Here is a 25,582-nt window from a genome sequence, read left to right as displayed (position 1 = left end):
CTCAAGAGGTAAGAATTTAACTTGCTTTTATATATCAAGTGTCTGATGAAGATGAAAATCCACTGCAGAAGTGAACAGTTTCCATCTATATGGAAACTTACTGTCTCTTCCCAAAAAGGAAGAATTCCTTCACATAACTGTATTTCAGAAGAGTACAAAAGTCATAACTATTACTCATGTCATATGTTCCAGAAGCTTCTTTCAACATTCAAAATTAAAGAAGAAAATTAAAAATTAAAAAGCCCAACAACTCAGTAGTTTACAGACTAACCCACTGGAGTCAGCTTTCACATGATTTGTCATTACCTTCAAGTTCAGTACTATGTAGAAGCCTTTAAGAACATGTATCAGTTATTATCTAACCCCCTACCCTTTTCAATCAGACTTTCAGAAGACAAGGAGGAGTGAACTAAATCCCTCCATCAGTTCCCTGTAATATCAGAAAAAAGAAAGCAGTAAATTTTATTCTCAGAAGCTCCTGCTGGAGCAAGTGTTACATTATAGTAGGGCTAAATAAAGAGTTAACATTTAGTCTGAGGGCTGGTTCAAGGTTCGTTTCAGTGTGACCTCTGCTTTGTAGCCCAGGCACTGCAGCCAGGGTCTTTTATGCAGCTTGAGCTCTTCCTCAAGGGTTAAGAATTGAGGCTTGGAATGCAGTTTGGGCTACTGAGGCACAGACAGACCAGTGCCTTCTCCAAATTACAGAGAGCAGACCCTGACTGCAGTTCACACTGCTCCAAAACACTTATATGGGCCAAGTAACAGTTCACTAACCGAAGAAGAAAATTAAGGAACACGTGGATTTCAAAAATTTGACCATTTACTATATAAACATTACACAGTCAATTTGGGCCATTATACAGGAGCATTCTTGGTAATTACACCTGTGGAAAATCTTCAGCAGAATCAAAATTGAAGTATTTAACAGATGGATTTAATAATGTTTAAAAGAGATTACCTTCTCATTATCAGTAGTTACAGTCAACATTCCAATCTAGAACAAGGAAGAAAATACACTTAATGAGAACTGCAAAAAAATAGATACCATAGTTACATTTTGGTTTCAGTCATACAAGGACTCTGCATTAAAACAATCTTGCAACCATTCAAACTGAAGTCAAACTTAAGTACTTCCACCTGTAACATAAACAAGAGTGGTTACATGAGTGCCTTGAACAGAATTACACCTGATGCCAACTCACATAAATACATCTCCTGTCCTACCAGGTACACAGGAAAAAGGCAATAAAAGCAACAAGCTGCAGCTGGGCTCCTATTGTTATGCAACTGCTTGATCATATGGAACTAATTCAGAGCCACGTTACCACACTGAAACATTACTTGTCATGTTTAAGAGGAATGAAAGTTAACCTGGATTTCTTGAGTACTTTCCAAATTCCTTCCTTTGCCCTCTGACTAGTAAGCACTGACAAAACTCTACAGGAGCAATGTGAGCCAATACCTGGTTTCATCAAAGAATATCTTGATAGAGAATCAAAGAGGCTTTTTTCCCCTTGATCTCAACAGGACTAGAGATTACGTTCATGGGAAATATTCACACAATATGTTCATCAGTGAGTAACATTCTCCTCAAATTCCTAAACATGCAAAAACTTAAGATGTCAGTTTACTTGAAAACTGAGGATTTCAAAACAATCCACTACTGTTTATTTTTATCCTGGAGTAGGAAAGTGGGGAGAGAAAAAAAAATAAGAGAGATAATTCTAGAATGTGAAGAGAATTCACATTCTGAATGCTGAGTAGATTTATTATTTCTTACAGATGACATTCCTGTTAATACCACTATGCCACTTCGGAAGTGGAATTCAGGGGAAAGGCCAAGTAATTTTAAATATGTGTAGTAAACAGGAACAAGCCATTTACCAACACAGAAGAGCAAGGAAAGAATGCGTGCTACATCCAAAAGCAATTGTTGAACCCAAACTGACCCTAATAAGTCTTCAAATCCATTTACAAACACTTCCTACCTACTTCCATTTGCTTTAACATATCTAGAGATGAAGAGAAGTATTGGAAACATAGGCCCAACTCAAAATACACATCACTTGCAAGGTCTCCTAACTACAGACAAATCAGGGGATTAAGCACCTATTACTTCCCCCTCAGTTACACAAGTACAGAACTACAAAAGTATCTTCACAATACTAAAGAGACCAAACAAAGTCTCAAAATCCAAGAAGTGCCAAACTCTGCAGAAAGAATTTGCAAGCAGCTTTGCAAATACAAGGACCCCAAGAGTGAATGGTTTTCAATACTGTCAAAAGATTTTCATTTTTAGTGTTCCACTGATCAAACAGCACCACTATTCAAGAAAGTGGATTTTTCTCTATTGAAGGGAAAGGTCACTTACCAGACTGGTGCTCTTAATAGGTTCCCTCACACTCTTTTCTGTGGTTTCCTTCTTTTGTTCTGCTATACTTGGCAAAACTGAATGCTCCTGGATAGTTTCAGTTAAATGCCCACTAAGAGAGTTCTTCAGTTTTTGGTTTTCTTTTTCTAGCTTTATTTTAGCTAGCTGGGCCTCCAACATCCAGTGTTCTTTTTCTTGTTCAAGTTTTGCAATTTTCTCCAAACTCTGCTGGACCTTTAGGAGGGAAAGTTTACAGTCCAGGTTATTGAACGCAGGGAGGAAAAAACCCCCACACAGGAAATGTTTGAGGACAGTATCATTTTAAACCTTTACATAAGTGAGCTGACAAAGTGCAGCAGGTAAACAACCACTGTTTTGAGCTGTGTGCTTAGCTCTGGTTCTTTGTCAAAAATGGCCACATTATTTAATTAGTTTCAAACATGAACAGCTGGCAACATTGTACTAGGTGAAACTGGCATGAAACTGGCAACACTGTACTATGTGAAAAACCGAATCAGGGAAGAATTTTACAAAAACTTGAAAGATGTGTGTGTACCTGGCACTATCACGGCCTTTTTCTATGCTATAAGGACAAACTGTCCCCTCCCAGCTGTCCCACCTCACACAGACAGAACCACCCACTTTGTCCAGGTAAGAAAACAACTATGGAACAGAACACATAATCACTGCACATTTCTGCTGAAATTCATTTCACTCCTACTAATACACTTAGAAAACTGGCAACTACAAAAAAGAAATCACCAAAGTATTTGCTTCCATAACAGTTCAATAACAATGAGTCAAGCACAGGCTGAGTATACAAGCTAATAAAGAAGCTTGTATACTCAGCCTTCATAGTTATTAATTCATATGAAGCAATGGACAAACTGTGTAGGCCTTTTAAATACAACATTACTCATCCTGCTTTACCTTCCAGAAAAAAATTATATATTCATCCTGGAAGACAGAAACTCTAATCTATTACTCTAACTGAAAAGAAAAATCACTGCTCTTAATCAGTCCTAGTAAGTCCTGCATAGTCCAAAAGAAAACTCAAATCAGTACACAACGTTAAAAATTAAACCTTCAGTATGCCTTATTCCTGTATTCACTTTGCATTTGTTTTAATTATTAAAGATGACCTGACTTCTCATATTTCCAAATGAAGATATCAATAGCATCATCCTGGCTCCTGTATCTATCTCCATGTACATTCTGCAGATAACCCAGCCTGACAAGGGTTTTACTTTCAAAACTCTACAAGACATCTACAGTCTAATTTTAAGGTTCAGCATGTTCAAATACACCTACGAAGGACCATAGACATAAATGTTGAGACTTGGATACATGTTTACCTTTACAAAATACTCTACCATGTATGTTAGTACAATGTACACCACAATACCTGTTGTGCAAGACCTTCCCTGCTTTCTGTAGAACTCAGAAGAACTCTGCGATTGGCTAAAGCCTCTTCGTAAGGCACTGAATCTGCACAAGGCTGCAGAAGAATCAAAAAATGCTCTCAAAACATGCTACACACTAGATCAGAACATGTATTCTACTTGTATTTTCTTACTACTTTCCTTACTTTAGTAAAGGGGAAAAACCCCCATGTTTCAAGTGCTTACTGGGCAGTATGAAAAAATGGTTTGAGCTCTCAAGAAATACTGCACCAAAAGTACAGTTGATTAAAAAGTGCTCAGAAAACTACAAGTGTTAATTAATGATCAAAGACATCTTAAAGTCCTCTTTACAGACATTGCAGTAAAGCAATTTAGTAACAACTGCTAAGCACATCAGGACTTAATGCTCAATTTTAATTGAGGCAACAGGGAGATCTAACAGCATTCAATCCTTTGGTTCAGTGCATTTTCTCCAGGGTACCTCTTTTCTTTTTCACTATGTCTCCCAGTGAATGCAAGTGTAAGAATATGGTTTCATTTGCTTCATATTCCTGGTGTATACAGGAGGAAATTTAAATAAGCAGTCAACCTCTTCTCCTTGGAGTCTTGGCACAGAAATAATTAGTGGAAACGGGTAATGGCAGAATTGGCACATACCCTCTAGTTGTGAGGGCAAGTACACTTTCTCAAGTTTTCAGTAGCATTATTGGACTAAGGTTCCACTTCCTCAGCCAAACCTGTCATTCAGAGAACCTCTTCCATTCCAAACACCGCAGACCCTAAGTTTATATTCTCTCTGCCATAACCAACTATCAGTGGAATCTCTCTGTGCAAGCACGCAGGCTGGACAAACCTTCTTCAAAGACTTCATGTAAGCAGCTGCCTTCTTCTTGTACTGCAGCATGCACTCAGCTGACAGAGGGCTGATGAACTCTGCTCCTCCCTTAGGGCCATAGCTCAACGAGGTGGTGAAGTGATCCAAGTTGTTGCTAAAGAATGAGGCCATCTAGACACATCAAGAGAAGTGGCTCTTTGAATTAACTTGACCAGAAAGATTCATTGGAGCAATTAGTCTTTCAAAAGACAAGTATTTAATGAAACTGGACTTCTTAACAAGACTTTGAAACAAGCTACAGACTCTTCCATCTAACTTAGACCTTCCTAACAGTATCTACTTTTATCACTCCCTCAATTGTTTTTAAATTATAGCCTGAAAATAACTCAAGAATCATCCTGACACTATAGATAATTAATATCAGAGGCACACAAAGATTTTCTAAATCATTCAGCTAAGTTTTGTTTTTTTTTTTCTCAAAATCTGCACAACTTAAGGCATTGTTTGAAATAAAAATATCCATTACCTTGCCCGCTCCATTTGTTAATGCAGCAACAGAGGATAAAATACAGTCATTTGTAGTTATGAGTTTCTGTGTGGCAGTTGGAACTTCCTGTTCTAAAGCAGCTTTCTGACTATAGTGCTTGGAAATATCTGGAAAATGAAAAGCACATTTTTGCCAAATCAAGAATATAAAACTTCTTGAAAGTCACTCCCGAAAGCATCTTGGCCTAAATGTATTAATTTCAACAGCACCAAAATTTAAAACAAATCAAGTATTTATCACATAAAAACATTCTAAATGTGGTCTAATTTAAAAAAAAATTGTGTGACAAGTGAACAACGTGCATCTATTTTAAAACAGAGTACTACTGCTGTAGAATGGAGAAATCCCAGCTCATCATCACCAGAAATAATAATCTGAAGTAATCTTAAGAAGTTCAAAATTAGTTGGGATTGAGAAAAAAGAGAGAAATCAAACATTCTTGTGTATGGGAGTGTGAGATAATAAGAAGAGTATTTCTGTGGATAACTAATGAATTCTACTGACAGTTTTCTTCACTACTTCTATTTTCTGTATTTCCTTTAAAGTGTAAGTTGGATTGACTTTACATTATAGTGACCATACTAAAAGGTGGAAAGTATTTTAAACTTATCTAGGCTACAAAACTCCTGGTTTAAGGTCTCATTTTGTGTACAAAATATAGTATTTTTATTTTACAGGTAATCTATAATATCTCCTTTTTTTTTTTTTTTTAAACAAAGACTCTGCAAAACGAGGACATACTGTTCATGCTATTATGAAAAAAATATCCCAATTTTGCTTAAAATTACAAAAGCTTAACATTTAACCAGCTGACTAGTAAAAATCCAGTTCATCTCTATGGATTATTTTTTCCTCAGGAGCAGTTACATGGTACTGAAATTCTAGGACATGAAGGAACATCAGTTTTAAAATTCTGAGTTTTAACCAAATATTGCTTCACTGAAAACCTAACATATCCATGTTGTTCTGATAAAAGCAAGGTTAACTATTTTCCAGCAGAAGCCAAGTTTCAAAAAGAACCCAGACATCTTTGTAAGCTCTGGTTATATATTCATGTTAAAAATAGTCATCACCCTAAAAATAGGAAAGAAAAACTCCACTTTCACAGCAGGTACTAGGACAATGTTACATATCATTCCATTCCGTATGCTGGTTTCAGGAGAGAAATGAAGCTCAGAAAATAAAGTGATAACTGCTCAGGAAAATCTGGAGAGCCACAATTAAATAATCCAGGAAGTCTGAAAAACAAAGCTAACAGAATGGAGGAATGAAAACCATGCATGAATGTCTAAACCAAGTTAGCAGGTTTAGTTTTTTAGCTTGTAAAGGTAAAACAAACGAGATTTAGCACGTATGATACGTTCAGCACTGTTATAGAGAGAGTGCATGTGTCCTATGCTGAACAAGAAAGAAGCAAAGCTGAAGCAGGACAACATTCCCAACTCTCACCTTTTAAAATGTCATGGAATCCATGGAGACTTGCAGCAATGTTTGTAAACACAAAGTTGTAATTTGTCCTAAGGAGTCCTTCTGGTCTTGTACCTAAGAGTAACACATATAAAGGAAAACCACAGCACTAAGATTTGACCATGAATGAAAGAAGTTAGCTTTGAAATCAGTTTACACCTACTAGAACTATTTGCATGGAGTATAATAGATTGAGTGTAATGATGGAGTCATAATAGATTCATTTACTAAAATTTCTCCTTCAATATTATATATAGAGAGATCAAATTTTGGCAGAGCAGGTAGGTGAAAGACTTTCAAGTTCCCTCGTTTTCATTCCAAGTTCATAAATATCAATTGTTTTGGTCTCAAAAACCACACACACAGAAAGACATGTTCACAGCTGTAGGAAAGACCATCTGGGCCTTTCTAAAGAGTGAAGACTGAAATAACCTGAAGTTCCACAATAATCATTTCCTACTGCTATTTACAGGATGCATTTAGAGATAGTTTCCCCAAACACATAAACACAAAGGCTTTACCTCATTTTATTCAGTCATCATCACAATAGGTGCAATAACCTTATGAAGACAAGGGGCTGGAAGTGATGATTAATAATAAAATGTACTTATTAACAATCTCCTAATTAAGAGGTGCCAAAAGGCACGCTATCAATTATACTATAAAATCCCACAGAAAACCAGTTACAGGGTAACAGCCATGCCAGAACTGACACTTACTTGGTAAGGCCAGAAGATTGACATACGTGTGTAGCTTCTCAAAGACTGCAGTCAACCGTTTCATGTCTCTGTGCAGCTCCATATTTCTAGCTCTTAAAGCAGCTGTGCAAAGAGAAGACTCACACTCTTCTTCCAAACTAGGAATATATGAATTATTTTTTTAAAAACAAGCAATTGTCTTAAAAAAAAAAAACAAAAAACAAGTTCACAAGTTCTGGAGCATATACGCGTTTTCTACCTCCCCAGTCCAAAGCAAGAGCAGACCTGGAATTTATTTTAGAAAGGTTAACACAGCAGAAGAACTTAGCAATATGTGAAAATTACTGTGTGCATCCCCACTCCTAGGTGTTTCTGTCACAAGCCAGGAATGACTGTCTCACAGCAAGTAACTGATGGTATCAATTTAAGCGTTACAACTTTTCCCTCTACTACATAAATTCTTTTTGCTTCCTAAGGAGCATGAGAAGAGGTATAAAGGAGGCATAAATCAAATTTTTTCTTCTTCCTTAGTCCAAACCCTCCCTTAAAGCAGTTCTTTGCGTCTATAATTCACCTTCCTTCAGTCAAACTCAGGAACAAAGATTTTCACAGCAGAAGCACGCCTGGCCAAGTTTTACATTGCTACATTTACTGAATGACAAATAACCCTCAGAGAGGCTCAAGGCATTAACAGTTTCAGTGTATCACACCTGAATTGTATCAATGCTATTGAACAACACTAAGAAACATTAATGAAAGCTTCATTATTTTTAAAGTCTCATCTGTGAGGGAGGGTGTGTGTGGAGGGGCTTTAAAATACATGTTTTTAGTCCCAATGCCTCAAAAAAGCCATGCCTAATCTCAAGGTTTAGAAAACAACGTTAAAATTAAAAAAAAAAAATAGTTCAGCCTTTTTAGACAGCACAGAGGCCAGAGTATTTTAAGGTTTGACTTAATATTTGTGTTGTAGGTGCTGACAGTGCTCCATGCCTGACACAGTGCCTTTAAATTTAATCTATCAAATGAAAGAGGTACCTTTTTAACTGATATGGAAGAATCTTTCTTAAAAAGCCTAAGTAGGAAGCTAAATGTTCTGAGAAGGCCTTCAATTTCACAGTTGTTTCCTGAAAGGAAAAAACAACAGGTAAATGTTTGTGCTCCGTAAAATCTTTTTGTATACTAAAAGGAGGAAATCTTACCAGGACTGTCACAGTATCCTCCGTGATGCTCTCGAACAAGTGCAGCATTCCTTCCTCCAGAGGGCGAACATACGAAGCGTTTTCATGGAGATACTGTGAGAACTGAGGACAGAGAGGTTTTAAAATGGTGCTTGCTGACGGCTCGTGTGAGCTCTGCCAAAGTAACAACCGAATGGGACATTTTGGCAAAGTTCCTGTTCCCTAAGATTTCATTATGAAACACAACAGTCCAATGATGTACAGCAACCTCTTCTATAGGGCAAAACCACACCTTGTGGGAAAGTGAGAAGTACTGGAAGTCCAGGCAATAACACACCTAGGGCTTTGCCACAGTACCCTATCTCTTTTTAACTGCCATGCACAGCACACCAAACCCTCACTCTTTCGTTTTAAATATTCTTGCATTCCTTTCTCAACTCCATCCAATTAAGGCTAATCCATGCACCATTCAACCACCAGAATAAATTATCCCACCTTCCTCTCAAAAGTAGTTTGCCTCCTAGCCTTGTCCATCAGCACAAACATTTGCAAAGCTATGCTGGGCAAAGTACTGAAGAACTAAATCCAAGTCAAACTGAGAGCAAGAAACGAGTCTTCATCTATGTCCAGCCCAGTTTTCAACACGAATCAAAGCATGCTTATGCTAATGCAAAGCATGGAGCTCCAACTGATCACAGGAGAATTCTTACTTCTAGATGACAGGTTTGGGCAATAATGAAACTTTGGCCTCATGGACCTGCCTGACATTGCTAAAAATGCTTAATTAAATCCTACAGTTAATTCTGCCTTCAAAAAAGCAGACCTGAGAAGATAAGGGTGTACTCTTGCACACAATCAAAATGCAACAACACCATCAACTATCCATTTTGGTACCTCAGTATCATAAAAAGCTTCTTCCACAAATTAATACAGGTAGTTAAAAGCAATCCTGGCTTTTATTTTACCCCACAAAAAGATGCCTTCACCTTTGATTATTTACACCACAAGAGCAGCTAAAGAACCCAGGCAAACAGAGTACAAGAGATTTTTATTGTTCCTGTATTACTACAGTGCAGTAACACAATGTTAACAAGAAGAGTGAGATGCTAAGCTCTGATCCATGCATGCACAAAACTGGATGGAATTAGGGAAAATTCCTAAATATAAGGAGGAAGAAATAACACATGCAGAATGCTCCTGGCTTGTGTTGCAGGAGAGAGGACTTGAATTATACAGCATGATGCTGTAGACCCAGCAGAACCCAGCAATCCAACACTTAAAGAGAAAAGGAATACTTGAACCTGGCAGGGAATTGTCCACATCTACTTTGAGTGTTTGGTGGGGAAAATAGCTTGAAAGCACCAGACAAGACCTGGAGTTGGGGAAAAATAAATCAGTGCAAGTTCTGCTAAGCCACTACCTGACACTTGTTTCACTTTCTGTACCATATTCAAGGGAGGTTTTTGACCAACTTGGTGGAGTAGCTAAAAAAATCTAAAAAAAAAAAAAAAAAAAAAAAAAAAAAAAAAATCACACTGAGAACACTTGCCAAGCAAATAGATAAATTAATCAAAAATACAGGACCAGCTACAGCATCAGTGAGCAATAAATGATGGCTTCAGCGCTGGAAATTCACAGAAAAAGCCCTGAGAAATAGCATGCATTGAGGGAATTAGGTCATGAATACACAATGGGGGAGATGACAAGAGACATAATTATGAAAACAAAGCCTGAACTACCGAATCAGAGTCAATTATAAGAAAAGGAAAATGAAATTATGGTTCTGATTAAGTTGCATGTTTCAGCTGTGCTGAAAAACAACAAAGAAGCGTTAACTCGGAGGTCAGGGGAAAAAAATCTGTGAGATGTCTAGGAAATCTGATTTTATTGCTTTAGTGTAAACTGCAGTAGTATCTGAGAATGCAGTCACCACACTGGACCACATTAAAAAAAAGAAAAAAAAAAAAGAGACACCACTCCTGCCCCAAAAAATCTGAAAGATGACAAAACCACATAATTTTCACAAGAAGGACATGCCATTCAGAGTGCATTTGGTGGCAGGAGCAAGAAAATGTTCTCAAACTGTGCTGAATGTCTGCAGAAGGGTATTCTTGACTAAAACAGTTGAAACAACTGAGAAAGCAAACAGAAGGGGATTTCTGTAGTGGGTAACCACCTTCATAAGCCTATTTGTTACCTGCAAAATGAATATAGGAGGTTTTCCAAAGAACAGGAAAGTTTTGTGATAGTTAACATTGACACCACATGCACTGCAGCCACTTGATCAATGCAAACCACAATTGACCTCAGTACCTTAATTCTGAGCCCTACCAACTACTGAACTGAAATGAAGAGACTGAATCACAAAATACTCCCTGCTTAAATACTCACAGATCCCCTTAAACTATGAAGTCAATTCTGATCTTAATGCAATTTGTTCCAAAGCATACATATATGCATCTCCACACAAATTCCTGTGCACAGTTATTCTCTCTATTTCACAGCATAGGAAAACAAAGTCAAAACATGCAGCTTAAACAGCTCTGGATGATACTCTCAGAAAATTTTCCCATGGAACTGTGTCAAAAGAGATGAGACAGATTTCTCCTATTAATCTCAACATGCTTTACAGACTTGAAGCTTTGGAATACTTACAGGAAACACTTTCACACAAGCAGCCCAAAATCAGACTATAAGGTTGTTTTTTAACAAGGGAACAGAGTCCAAGTTCTCTCCCTCATAAGCCTACCTTCTATTCTTTATTTACTATTACAACTAAATACTTCAAACACAAGACCAGATTCTGTTTCAACATCTCCTATGCCCCAATGCATTAATGAAAACAAGCTCTGTTTAGCAGTGCAATATTTGTTCATTATTATTTTAAAACAAGTCAGCTGAACTTTCAACAAGCGCACTTCAATTTAGCAATTAAAAAAGCAAAGCTTTGATTTGATTATCATATTGCTCTTCTAGCAGAGCCACAGAGGAAAAGGATTCTCTGCAGCTACACCTCACCCACACTGAGAAAATTCACGCAGCAGAAAAGATATCTCATGCAGGAGGGGGCTGGCTCTCAGGAACACACTCACAGCATTCCAGTAAAGGTGGTGCAAGCTTGCATGAAAAAGATCAATCTCTCTAATATTAAAGTCTAACTAATTGAATATATTAGTAGCTGAAGTGTGTAAACTTTACCTTCTGATTTAAGGGTGATATTATGTCTGTTGCAGAATCAATGGGGAAGATCTGTACCTTCTGCTCAGTGTATGTGTGGAAGTTCAGGAGAGCTGTTACAAGTTCTTGGACAAAAGCCATGGCCTGCCCAGCAAGGTCTCGCAGCTTCAGCTGTAGAGAGTTATAAAATGATTGTATTTGACATGGATCTATTTAAATATGAAAAAAAGCCCTGTTTGAATACAAAAAATCATTATCAGCATTTTCTTTGTTCTTATTTCATAAAATATTCATTCATTAAAATACATAACAGCAATTATGTTTAACTTAATTTTTATTCATAAACTACAATGCCACTCAGAAGGGCACATTGTTGACAACAAAGTAACTTTTTATTCCACACAGCTGGTGATGGTTTGCCTCTGCTGCATTTTTCAAACTTGCAAGCCACAAAAACACTCAGAGGTCAGCACAATTACAGAAACCATGTCTGAAACAACAGACTAATTGCTGACAACAGCTCCAAACCAGGTTGCAAGGAAACCTCAATTTAATTAGTAAAAAACCAATGAAGTTTTCTCCCAGAACTAAAGGTGTCTGCTTCTCTAACCAAGAAGCACTCAATTCTTATTCTCCTGGACAGAACTGAGCTGCTGCTCATGAGTAAGGCTGCTCTGTGGCTTTAGTACAGCAGGAAGGTACCAAAGAAATTAATCCAGAATGGAACATAAATTCAAGAGAGAAGAAAACTATCCTCTGTTGGGATTTATGGGAAGAGAATAATGTTACAGTGACATTTCAGCCAAGAATAACTTATCCTTCAGAGACATAGTCTTAATGCTTCAATGGCCTGTTAAATCAGGTCAATCTTGATTATGGATCTGGGATGGTGGCAAGTAATTAAAGCAGCCATTATACTCAGTTTGTGTATGTTAATTAGCCATGCAAGGAAGGGAAACAGACACTATTACTGTTTTGCTGTCCTTAACACTGCAGCCTGTGCTAATACACCAACATTTTGCCTCCACTGGCAAAGCCAGTAATAAAAATCTGTCCTGGAATATTTTCAAGACTGCATATCTTGAAGCATGAGGCTGCCTGACATAGTGCTGGCAGAAAATAGTAAAAGGAGAAAGTTTCCATGCAGTTATTCAGATTTTACTTGGAACTCAGCAGCAGCAACCTGAAATTTAAGGCTATTTCGATCACAAAACTTAACAGCAGGTCACCTGTTCTCAGAGCAGATATGATTAGGAAAAAGGTCTCTTTAAAGGTGTTTCTGTAGAATGGAGAAAGCAACTGTGTTAAATCTTCCTGCAGTAGCATCTGAATGCACTAACTTGAAGGCTTGAGATACACAGAAGGAAACAGAAAAAAACCCCAGTGCTGTAGAGCCCATCCTCAGTGGTAGCAACACAGGAAAATTTTGACTGCATACAGGTTTCTGATTTGCTATTGTAAAAACCCTTAAAATATTCAGCCATTCACAGAAAACCAATGCTCATTTTTGAATACTGAAAAAATACACCCAAGGAATCTCATTATATTACAGCACTGATCAGAAACTGTTTTCTAAAAATGTTTAAATACACAAGGGTTATTCTGCTGCAAGTGAGAGGTGCTTTGGCAAGAAGGATCCCACAAAATGTAAATGGACCACGCAGAGATTTCAAAGTGACATGACTTATTCCTTGAAAGGGTTGTGAATGGTGCCAAGTAAAGCTACTAACACAGCATTTCAGTGCACACACCAGTGTGCAGTTTACAAATGCATACATTCTCACTGGAGCTCAAGTGAGGTGACTGAGGAAGCTCAGTTTGAGAGAAAAGGAATTTAGGATACCAAACATAACCTTTTTTCGACAGAAGACCTCTGAACCACTGCAGTTTCAATTAACTTAAAAAATGAAATGTTCCAATTTCTGCTTAATGAAGGTTGACCAAATAAAAGAGTATTTCATATAACTTTAATAAGACTCCTTGACATAACAATATACACAACCTCTTGAAAAGTGCAGTGGCTCTGTGGGCAGAAATGCCCTCACAATATCATGACAGTAGTAAGACAAGCTGTCTTCTGACATTTCAGGTAGTAAAATGACTGGTTTTATTTCAGTATCTGTGTAGAAAGTTGCACAGAGTCACATGAAACCATAAGAAGCACTTACCTGATTCCTTCTGTTGTGCAGTGGTACGTTCAGAGCATTGTATCGACTAGATCCTACAGGACAAAAATTGAGTTATATGCACTTGTGCACTTTGTGGGGGGTTTTAAGAAACTTTTTGGTAAATACTGATTAAAAAAAACATCATGGCAGGGATATACAGGTTATGTAAGTAATATTAACTGAAGAGGTACAAACAATTGACTCCAATAAAGTAGGTCTAAATATCCTCACTTAAGAGTTTCTGTGATTAAGTGGAGGGACAGCCATTCTGTACTTGCCTCAGATTGTAAGTCAAATTTAACCATCTGAAGACCCTGAATTTGAAAAATAAGAGCAGAGTCCTCTTGCTCAAAGAACAATATTCATTATAAACAAGGGTGAAAAAATCCTTTAAAAGAAACCACACTTAAAGAATTCAAGATTATCTTCAAATTTCAACTGCATTCCAAGGAGGGCCAAGTAGGACTAATACAGTTTTGAAGATATTTCAACATTTTTAAAGCTCCTGTATACACTTAGTATGTTGATAATTTAGACTAAGATGTACTCTCCATGTATTTCAGCATTCTTCTCTAGTCATGAACTAGAATGATTATTCACTTAAAAGCAGCCACAGTTAGAGGGGCAGAGGGCTATTTGTACCTGGAGAAAAGCTTACAAAGTCTTAAAGATTTAAAGGGGATCACATCCATTCTCAATTCAGTTGAACAACAACCAGATTAGTTTAAAATTTGCTCACAAAAGAAATTTACAGTTTCTTATTCCTTTTGTGTCATTCACATTTGGCTATTAACACATGGGAAGAGCTAGTTATTTTTAGAGGAAAAAATCATGTCCAAAATTATTGAGTCCTACTTCTAACCAAACGCTTCAGAAAACCTCTGCTTTGGAAATCATGCTTAGCAGCCATTTGATTATTACTGCAATTAGCTGCAAGTTACACTTGAAGCCAGCTAGAGGGTCTATAGGAAAGACCACTGAAAACTACAGCAAACAAACATCTGACTTTCACTGATCTGTCACTAAAGAGATGTTCTCTATTTGCAGTGTTTTCTACTACACAAGCAAAGGCATTATGCTATGGCAGCTGAGTGAGCAGATAAGTTATTTTAGCAAAGCTCTTGCTACAGTGATAACCACCTAAAAAAATGCAAGCTAAAGGAGCCAGAGAAGTAGAAATAGGCAGCAGATGCCAGGCAAAGTGAGAGAAGTGAAAAGGATACCAATTCAAGGCACCAACACCTAAGCATGACATGCTGTATAGGAGTCAACATTTCCTAAAGAGATGATGAGCTGGTGTTCCTATGCCAAGACTCACTGGATTGCCAAACCAGTGGAGAGCTTGGAACACTCACCCCTGCAGCACCTGCCAGATCAGCTTTTAGAGAACCTAAGGCTACTTAAAACATTGTCATTAGGTTTTAAACTAAATGAAAAACGCAAAAGCCACCAATGAGATATACAAGAAATTCAAAAGCCTGTTTTCACTTCTCTGCCCCTTCTTCACTACTTTCAGCTTTTTCACTATTCCAGGTCCTCCTCATCTTGAAAGGCCCAGAAGAGTCCAGGCAGTGCCTGCCCACCCTTGTGTTCAGCTATTTAGGACAGCACACAGTGCACAGCACTGACCCAGCACATACAAACCCATGTTTGTACCAAAGCCATGCAAAGGCTGAGCACTCCTAACTCCAGGGGATCCTCTGCCCTTCAGCTGATCTAGCAGCAGTTGGAAAGGAAGCAGAAAAACATTGCTTCAGGTACAAGTCCCCAGGTTCAAAGGGCTTTTTCCCCCATGAAGAGACAAACAAGTCTAAGACAGCCTTCAGGTAAGAACTACTCTGTGTGTTTTCTGATCAATGAGACACCCTGACAAATTCCATACCAGTTATAAGTGCAGCTCATTACTGATGCAATATCTCTGCAGCCATCAGTTTTCCCCCCACTTTAACTTACTGGAACTCTTGAATATACCCTGCCAAAAATAATACTCTTTGAGGTGAGTAATCAATCTTTATGGAGCAGCCATTAAATTGACAGTGTTCCTTCATCATTTACAATATTCTGCCAACACTAAGCAAGACAAGTGGCAAATCACTCAAGAGCCTTCAAAAGTTTCAATTTTCATTATACATATAAAAACTTGGTATTTTAGAATTACTAAAGAAGACCAAGACCATGAAAAAGTATCAGGAATACTTAGTACAGTTACCTCCAAGTGTCTGTTCAGATGTCTGACATTTCTCAGAGCTAATACATTTTAATTTATAAGGAGTACTCCCTCCAGATGGATACCCAAAAGAATCAAACAAGATACCCAGACCAAAGCAATACGTACTTGTGTCATTAAAAGGTACTTTTTCATTAATTATGCATAGAGATTCTTCCAGTCTACTGCCCAAGGCTGCTTGAAGATTCTTTAGCTGTTGCTGGCTAAATAACAAAGAGACAAACGAAAAACCACACACACACACACATTGTAAACCTTTAAAATTTCATCTGTATCACCAACACCGTATCTCAGTATAAGCATCCCTTGAGTGTATAGGTATTTGTCTCCTTCTAGAAGTTAGACAGAAATAATACAGTGGGAGTAATTTGTCCTTCTTTATCTTGTATTTAACACAACACTGAATCCTAATCCTGAACAAAAGCTGTGTGAAAGTTACCATGAACTTGTAAACCCTAAATTCCATTCTTGAGAAGTTCCATTTACTTCAGAGTTAAAATTCACTGTCTTTTCCTACTGCACAACTATGATAAAAGCCATGTGAAGGCATTCTTTTCTACTAGAATTTGGATGGGAAGGTAAAAAGGCCTCCAAATTACTTACTATGCATCCAATGCAGTATTCCAATAAGCAGGTAATGAGTTGTCAATAATTCAATTAACTATGTCACATAACTATTTGGGATTCCTCAAAGGCTTTTCAAAACCCCGTATTTAAACACTGCTATGATACTGCCTGTTCTGACAAGACTTCTCACAGCTATGTTTCTGATGCATTCTCAAGTGATTTTTCTCTAAATTTTCTTTACTTGCATTTGATTGTGTATATACATGCGAAACTAAGTAATTAAGATTACTAACATAATGAGAATAGATTCCTGAGATGAAGAGCAATATATTCTAGCATTATATACATATGTTCACAAAGAACACTCCATTATTGATTCAGACCAAATTCCACACCTTACCCAACTTAGGTCCCCAAATTCTTCACTGTTTTGGTTCCTGTTTGACATCTAGAACTCCTGCACACATAGTGGAGGGGTGGGGGGGAATGTGTCAAATGTGACAGGTTTTTTCCCTTTCTTACAACATTTGATACACAGAATCTTGTCAGGTCTAACAAAGCAAAATAATCCAAAACAGACAAGGAAGATATGAAGAAACTGGCCAATAGGTAGCTCATGCACGTTAACAAATATTTTTCTTGGAGAGCAGCTCCAAAACTGCATAGAAACTGTACAGCAGCTACTGCAGTAGCACTGAGCACAATAAAAAAATAACTCCAAGACAAACTGCAAATGTACTGAGATTTCCTTTTCGTACTGTAGAGGACTGACAAACAAGTAATTTGACATGTTTTGCCTTACATTCTGCCCTTTAATTTTCAAAGCGTGTAGGCTGTCACGTCTCATATCCCCTGGCTTTTCTCAGTAAAGTGTGGGTGTCAGAGGCAAATGGATCCCTTCCGCTGACAAAGCAGGGAAAACAGAAGGGCAGTGTTCTCAGAGACACATCCTGCCATGTGTTCAACAGACAGTGATTTCAGTGTTTAAAACGAAGTGTCAGGCTTTGTAACTTTTAAAAACTTTATATAGCATAACTTAAAATAGTAGGGACAACTTCTCACAATGACATCAATTACCCAGTCACCATGGAACATGATAGACAAAGCCTGAACTGCAACAGTAGCAGATTAAGACTACAGCTTTTCAAACACCACAAAAAATGCAAACAGTAGCCAAACACAGCTTTCATCCTCTTTTGCAAGTGAAACCCTGACTTGTATTAGTGGAGTTATTGGATTCAATTATCTTCACATCTATCAACATAATTAAAATACACACTTCATGGCGACCATGTGAAACAAGGAACCCTGCATCTGATCGTTTACTACACACCTTATTCATTACATTAAAGATCCATACTGCACAGGTATCTTAAAAAATGCAGCTTTATGAACTTCAGAGAAATGCACTCTAACCTGATTGGGCCCAGAGTCCTCAACTTCACATTTTCTACATCTTGTTTTCAAGACAATGAAAAGATTCCACAACTAACAATATAATTCCCTGATAAAAACTTTCAAATATTCTAGCTGAGAACACTATATCTGAACAAAAACAATTGTTCAAGAAGCTTTTGCAGTGGAAGGGGTTTTGAAACTCTTTTCAGTCAGTTCTCTCAGCATATGTTACTCAAACTTTGTTCTTAGAAGCAGTTTTTACAAACTCACTTATCATTGTTTCATACAAGTTTTTACTTTCTATGGTTTTCCATTACAAATAAATTCTTCAAGCTTTCATCAACATCACTGCTATTTAAAAAGCCTGGAGAAAAAACTGCTCTCATTGAAAGCAGAAATTGTGGAATTGTCTAGTTCCATACATAGCAAAGGAAAAAAGGGTTTGACCTGCACTGCTCACACTTGTCTTCATGATAATATAATCAGAGTTTTATCAAAGTCTTTCAATGAAACCCCCCTTTTAAAAGGTATTATTCTTAAAAAACAGTACAGTTAATGTTTCACAGCAATTATTTCTTGACATCAATGAAATTTTCCTTATATGAAATAAAGACACTTACCATTCTTCAGTTCGAAGCCTACAGTCCTTAGCTTCTCTTTCTAGCATCTGAGACTTGATCTTTATGCAAGAAGATAATCTCACAATGTAAGTGCTGACACAGCAAGACACTGCATTTCAAAACTTTTCAAACTTGCAAGCAAGAGGAAAAACTCCTTACTTCTAATTTGGCTTTATCATTCTGCAGCTTTTCTATGGTCTCTGTGTATTTCTTCGTTAAGCTGTCCACCACAGCTTGGTGCTGGGCAGCATCCGTTTCCAGAACCTCCAGTCTACTCCTCAGCTCTGCTTCTAAACGTTTGTGCTGCTCATCTGCTTCAAAGAACTACAAGAAGAAAAGCAAAGCTCTTAAAAAAGCTTCATTTTACTATTGAATTCAGTCCTTTAAGTTACTCCAATTTCATTAGCCAGATCATGTTAACAGCAATTACCAGTTCTCGGACAAATAGAAATTTTATTTTATTTACAGAGAAAAGATTCAGGAACAAAGTACTTCAATAAAAACAAAGTTTTCTAGTACTACGCATTCTTTAAATATATTGCCGACTAATAACAGACACATGAAAAACTGAGATTGAGTCAAAAGGTTTTTCTCAAGTTTTCTAAAGTGAAATGCATCCCACTTCAGTGAAGTAATTCCTGATATAATAGAAAAATTAAGTCAGAAAATATTTTCAACTTTAAAGTAATTCTGAAACAGTTAATGAACCACTAAGAAATTTCCATCCAGTAGCAGGCTATTTTCAGTAGGGCAGCTGTCACCAAAAGTTAAAAATCTAAAGGGGAATAAAGATGTGATTCCATACACTGTCTTAAGAATCCAAAGTCAAAATACTTTATTTGCTAGTGAACATTTTTATAAACAAACTATCTGATCTAATCCACTGCTTTGCATACAAATAAGCTCCTAAACCCACCAGTTTTCAGACAGCATTTTTTATTCCAAATCCTTGTTTTCATCACCAGTTTTCTGAACCAAAAATTAAGACAAAACAAAATTTCACTCACAAGTATATGCAGTCGCTCATTTTCTTCTATTTTCTTCTGAAGATCTTCATTGAAGACACTTTTCTGTTCTTGACTCAGCTGAGATGAGGATTCTACACTTTTCTAAAAGAGACAAAATGCACTCACTGTCTCCAAGACCCAGGTTTGTGAGAACAGTTCCCACAGCTAATTCCCAGAAGGGACACACTAGCAGATGTCCTGCTGACACGGATGTATCAAAAGGTGTGAATGCTGCACACAGCACCAGCCTCAAGGCAGCACACTTGGCTTCACACCCTCGTGGCCCTACAGTGGTACAGCACTGATTAGAGAAAGCCTCCACTCAGGTTTCACACACAGGGAATCAATTACCAGGATGGGCAGCAACCCACCTGAATTCACTGGAATCCTGCATGATCCCATGCAGTCAGTAATCCAAAACCCTCCACACACAGGCTCAGTTGGTTTGGTAGCTGTGTGTAAGGCACATCTGTGCCCAGCAAGGGTCCAGGTGAAAGCCAGGCTGCTCTCAGCAGGCTGTAGCACAAAGGTGCCGTGGAAACCACAGCATCTTTCTTGCCCATCAACCACACATATCCCACTGCCAACTGTTTCCTTATTTTTCACTCATTTAATCCATAAGACTCAGACCACCAGTGAATCCCATACACTACACTGCTGAAGAAAGGTATTATCATCACCAAACACAGGGGAGACTCTTGGCATTTAAACTCAACCCCAAACTTCAAAACTAGGGATATGTAGGGCAGATAAGTCACCTCTGTATTTGATGCCAGTCTGTGAACCTGAGATATGGGCAAGGTCTGCTCCTTCTAAAAGGACTGCACTCTGACACAGATGAGGGAATTCAAGCTGTGCATTTTGACAGATAAATAGGAAAGAAACTCAGTGGCAATGGTTTGCTAAGCTAGTAAAGACAGGCTGATGTCCTTCAAAATTCGGAAACACAGCTAGCAAAACAGTAACTAACAAATTTTAAATAGAAGAACAGAAGGGTCAAACTGCATTTGGAAGAACAATCTATTGTAGTGCATGAATAATGTAGTCAGAAGCACTATGCTCGTTAAGGAATTGGACAGCAGAAAAATGGGCAAGAGTTTAGGGGGAAAAGTAAAAAAGATCATCTTATTACTAATCCATTGAATGATTTCTTTAAAGCCAATCTTGATAACTACAGCACATTGAGAAAAGACAGCACCAAAAAGAAAAGACAGCAGTAATTAAGAGGGGGTTCCTTATGAGGCAACCCCCTCTTAATTAGTAATTCTCAAGAGATGCTTGAGAATTACTTAAGTCCATGCACACACCCCTGGAATTGTGAGGCTACCTACAGAAGGCAGTTGGTATTAGAACATGGTATCACTAGGTTTAATCAGCAAGCATTTTGGCAGAGAAAGATCACACTGTTCCATTCTGTCATTTTGAAATAACATAAAGCATACAAGCTAAAAATTTAGATTTCAAAGCATTTGACAAGATTCACGTAGAAAAGCTATGATCACAGGCTGAAGAGTTAACTGCCAACATCAAAATTACAAAGCAAAGAGGTGGGGATGGGAAATGAGGAGTGATCAGCTTTCTGCATAGCAGCACACTAATCAGAGAGCTCCAAAGTATTTCCCAGTTGTTTAAACACTTAATAAATACCCATAAAAAAGAGAGCAATTCAGCATCAATCAGCTGACAGACTAGAAGAGTAGAAAACTACACAGCATGTATTATATATATATCAATACCTGTTTTATGAGTATTTTCACTAACATCAAGTAAAATAACACAAGTTCTGTCAAGAGCATTCAGCTCAACCCTTGACACAAAATACCTACAGCTAAAAAATCAGGATAAGGCTTTGACAGGTGAGGAGCAGACATCTGCTAAGCAAGTATTTTTTGCCTTTAGCACATACCTTGTTCTTTTTGCCCCGAGCTTCATTTAATGCAAGTTCATCTTGAAGTAGCTCCACCCGCTTGGCAAGCTGCTGATTTCGAAAGGTCAAGCTGTCCATTTCTTGTTGCAGTTTCCTCAGTGATTGATCCTTCATTTTCAGTTGTTCCTGAATGACAAAAAAAAAAAAAAAAAAACACTTTTAAAGTTGTCACACTTACTTTTACACACTTAAAACCAAAAACAAATTAGATAATTGCTTCACTTTTTAAACACTGAAGAAGCAAAAAGTACCATTTCTAAACTAGAAATGTATTTCACTTCCCTGAGATGAACACAGATCATATCCAAGTACCTACTTAATTCTATAGGATAATCATCAAGAATTCACCTTCCTCTTTTACAAACTCAGCACTTACAGAGAACAACAGGCTAGCTGCAAAACAGAAATTCTTTTACTAAAATCAAGTTACATCTTCATTGTTTTACTGAAATTACTTTTCAGTAAAAAGTACCCCTGCTTACTTACTTTGTCACAGCCTAGTACACCTAACATGAGCAGTTTTTAAAGATTACCTTCAGTGAGGCAGAGTTTGCTTGCTCATCTACAACTCCTTTTTTCAGGACTTGGTTCTGAGCACGAAGCTGAAAAACAAGAGATGTCAGTAACTATGCAAGACAACAGAATAAATAAAAGCCACCTCATGCAAAAGTGCAGAAAGAATCACATTCTCTGTGGAGAGTGCCAGGTGTGAATGCTTTTTCAAGTAGTCTCTTCAGGTAGATAGCAGTGGTATCAGGTTGAAAAAGGTATCCATTTCATATCCTGACTTGACAAGAAACAAGAAGTAACTTTACCATCTAAACATTTTGGTCAAAGAGAAGAAAATTCTTACTCAATAAACACCTTTGAAGACCAGTTACTTAAATATAGTTAAGATCTGATGAACTAGGAACAAATATGTAAAAGCTGCAACCTCTTCCTTGACCAATTAAGTTCTTGTTCATATAAAAGGCTATTTCTGTCTCTCCCCTCTTCTCCACAAAACTGTTTATAACCAGTTCTGGAACATAAGCAAGACTCACAAAGTCAAAATCTGTATCAATTTAAGAGGAGTTTAATGCAAAATTACTTATTAGCAGTGGCATCAGATGATCCAGAGAGAACAGATTGACACAAAAAGGCATAAAAAGCATAGAAATAAAAGCCCTCCAAGCCTTACTTATACAGTACCCAAAATCTGAGCTAAAAATCACTGCAGAGAAAAGTGATACTCAAGAAATCTATTTCCCAGTCACTTCACAGAGTACCTCTACCCTGCAGCAATGAGGATATTGACAGTTCCATCTTCCCATTCCTTGAAAATTGCTTGAATCCTGGTTTCTTCAAAGGCAGTTTGTATTCATTTGATATGTGTGAGTCCAGCTGCTGCAGATATAAATTAAAAGGGTTTGTACAGTGTTTAGGAATACCTCTGGCAGGTGCCTAAAAGGCAAGATTCAGCGTGAAACAGCAGTGGCTCATTGTTTCAGTGTGATGACTGACTGTATTTGAAAGTCAGAAGTCACTGCTAAGCACAGCTGTTTCTCCTGCAGTATTCGCACTGTGCTGCTCAGGCATCACAAAGGCAAGACCAGAAACTTCCCAGTGCACCACAGAAAACCATCCAAGCACAGGGTTTCCCTAGCAAGAAGGAGCAGTGCAGCAGTCTTCCACAGCTGTCTTTGTGCCACAAGCTACCACTGCAGGAACGAAGCAGCTCAGGCCTGCTGCACCCAGAGACCCCAGCTGAAGTATGACCCACAGGCTGCCACAAGCTGCTTTGACTATTCCTTCATGATAGAGCCAGAAGCTGGCAACGTGTGTGTTTTCAGAGCTTCTTCTTCTTCTCATCCTTCTTCTGGAGTGGTCTGTGAACCAAGAGGAAAAGCAATTCTTTGGCAGTGACTTCTCCCAGCCCTGCTTGAGTCTGTCAAACTCCTGTCCACTTCTCTCCATGGCTTTCACAGCACCATCAAGTGACCAGGCTGCTCCAGAGCTACTCTCCATTTCCACCTGCACACAACCAGCAGCCAACAGCCAAGAGGACAGGGTTCTGCAAAGGGAGTCCCACAATGAACTGCACTGCACGAGAAACGGGTAAGATTAAAAAAAATAGTTCACGCAAAGGAGAAGGGAAATGCCACAGGCTGAGAAGTGTATGATGAAGCTCAAAGAAGGCTCTGGACACCATGATACTAGAAGAAAGGATCCAGCAGCTGGAACTTTTGGAAACTAGAGTCAGAAGCCCGCATTTCCAATGCTCATTCAGGAATCAAGCACCAAAATCCTTCCATTATCTTATCCTCAGCCACTACTGATCTCCAAGGAATAACAGAGCCTCTGTATAAAACAAAACGTGAATTCTGTGACTTACAGAACTGCAAAGTCAATTACATTTCCTTAAAATTATTTTGTAGAAACGTTAAAAGAGTATCTACCTGTAAAAAATTTCGATGCTACACATGGTGTTTTTATAACAGTTCCAAGGAGAAGAGTATTTAAAGACATGGTTCTGTAAGCTGGGAGAAGTGTCAAATACAGATAAGAGCCTTGTAAAAAGGCTCTTGCTGATCTGGGGCTACACAAAACTAAAATGCTGCCTTTTTTCCCCAAGGCTGTTAAAGGACTCTACCACTCAAGACCAAGAGTCTCCTTTTCCTTTCAGTGAAGAAGCAAGAATGAAGGGCTCTGTATTAAGCAAGGCCTCACTATTTTAGATGTCATTTCAGACACCTTGGAAATGCAAGGCATCCTCCACTATAGGCTACACATCTTTGCAAACCCTGTGTCAAGCAGCACCAGAACAGGATGCAAAGTCACCGAGGGCAGAAGAAGGTGGACAGACAGGAGGCAAGTGTGGAAACAAGTGTCCTGCTCACTTCCAAGACACCGCCAGCACCACTGACACCGCCGAGCTCCCACATCCGCCGGCCACAGCGAGCTCACACGGGTTGGATGCACGACCAAGACCTCGGCAAACGTTCACACCCAAGCCGGTAAAACCAAGTCCCGCGCCCGGCTGGGAAGTGGAGAACAAGGGAAAACACTGCCAGTTTCACTTCCCTGGCACAGCTGAGCCCACTGTCTGCATTCCAGGATGTCCAGCAGACGAGGCCATTCTGCCTCTCGACACCTGCAAACCCGTACCTCCCGTGCCCCCCGAGGCTGCCTACGCCTCATCCCCATGAGGAGGCACCACCGGGCCCCCGGCACTGCGCGCTACCACAGAAAGCAGCGCTGCAGCCCCGAGCGGCGCCAGGGCTGCGGACCCCAGTGCCCGGTACCTTGGAGTACTCCTGGGCCAGCTTCTGGTACTTCCCCTGCAGCTCCGCCGCCGCCGCCATCTCCGGCTCGGCTGCGCTCGGGCGCTCGGCGGCCGCTGCACGCCCGCGAATGGGAAGACGCACTTCCGGGTTCAGGGAGGAGGGAACATGATGACGTAACCGCGCTGTGCGAGAGGCGGGGGGTGGAGCTTTAAGCCGCCGGCGCCACCATTTTCACGCAACTTCCAAGATGGCGGCGGGAGGGGAGGGTCGGGTCAGGTGACACCGGCGAGGCGCTCGCCGTCCGTTGCCACGGCAACGGCTTCGGGGCCGCGCGCGGCATCCGGGCTACGGAGCGCCGCCCCGCCCAAAAAGCTTCGCCCGCGCGTGGGGCTGGGGGCTCATGTCGTGACAGTCGCGATGGGGAGGGGCGGCCAGCGCTGCTCCGGTGCCCCGGCGCCGTCCCTGCCTGGGCACCGTGCTGCCACCGGTCCCGCGGCTCCCTGTCCGGGCAGCGCTGTCGCCAGGGGGAGCCCCGGGACCCGCGACACGCACAGAAACTGAGGGAGCCGCGGGTATTTGCGGGCCCATAGGGGACTCAGTGAAACAAAAGGCGGTTCCGTCAGTGTTAAAAATACACATTATATAGTTGGCTTTTCGCAAATATTAACATGACTACTATATGTATAATTACATTGTGTTATATTTTATTAATAAGTGTTTAGAAGG

The 25,582-nt window shown here is 39.2% G+C and overlaps 1 protein-coding gene across 5 annotated transcripts in view; it reads right to left on the bottom strand.

The window, feature by feature from the left end:
• PPP1R21 (protein phosphatase 1 regulatory subunit 21) overlaps positions 1 to 24,998 on the bottom strand; it is a 31,609-nt gene extending 6,611 nt beyond the window's left edge. The window contains exons 1-19 of one of the 5 annotated variants that reach the window (XM_066316348.1): positions 24,875 to 24,997; positions 22,859 to 22,976; positions 22,124 to 22,192; positions 21,570 to 21,716; positions 19,664 to 19,765; positions 18,816 to 18,980; positions 18,657 to 18,715; positions 16,180 to 16,274; positions 13,845 to 13,897; positions 11,698 to 11,847; positions 8,521 to 8,622; positions 8,357 to 8,445; positions 7,343 to 7,479; positions 6,606 to 6,698; positions 5,136 to 5,263; positions 4,628 to 4,780; positions 3,777 to 3,869; positions 2,372 to 2,605; positions 959 to 994 (exon numbers count right to left, since the gene is read on the bottom strand). In XM_066316348.1, coding sequence (XP_066172445.1) covers positions 959 to 994; positions 2,372 to 2,605; positions 3,777 to 3,869; positions 4,628 to 4,780; positions 5,136 to 5,263; positions 6,606 to 6,698; positions 7,343 to 7,479; positions 8,357 to 8,445; positions 8,521 to 8,622; positions 11,698 to 11,847; positions 13,845 to 13,897; positions 16,180 to 16,274; positions 18,657 to 18,715; positions 18,816 to 18,980; positions 19,664 to 19,765; positions 21,570 to 21,716; positions 22,124 to 22,192; positions 22,859 to 22,903 — 1,950 coding nt within the window. In that variant the 5' untranslated portion in view covers positions 22,904 to 22,976; positions 24,875 to 24,997. Of the gene's footprint in view, positions 1 to 958; positions 995 to 2,371; positions 2,606 to 3,776; positions 3,870 to 4,627; positions 4,781 to 5,135; positions 5,264 to 6,605; positions 6,699 to 7,342; positions 7,480 to 8,356; positions 8,446 to 8,520; positions 8,623 to 11,697; positions 11,848 to 13,844; positions 13,898 to 16,179; positions 16,275 to 18,656; positions 18,716 to 18,815; positions 18,981 to 19,663; positions 19,766 to 21,569; positions 21,717 to 22,123; positions 22,193 to 22,858; positions 22,977 to 24,874 lie in introns of all 5 variants that reach the window. The other 4 variants (XM_066316347.1, XM_066316349.1, XM_066316350.1 and 1 more) reach the window with 4 other exon arrangements.
• Between the last annotated feature and the right edge of the window lie 584 nt (positions 24,999 to 25,582).

This window comes from Sylvia atricapilla, chromosome 3 (assembly GCF_009819655.1).
Source record: "Sylvia atricapilla isolate bSylAtr1 chromosome 3, bSylAtr1.pri, whole genome shotgun sequence".
In the NCBI taxonomy this organism is placed as follows: Eukaryota; Metazoa; Chordata; class Aves; order Passeriformes; family Sylviidae; genus Sylvia; species Sylvia atricapilla.
Note: the sequence above shows the minus strand (reverse complement) of the source record. Positions and strands in the feature narration are given on the sequence as shown.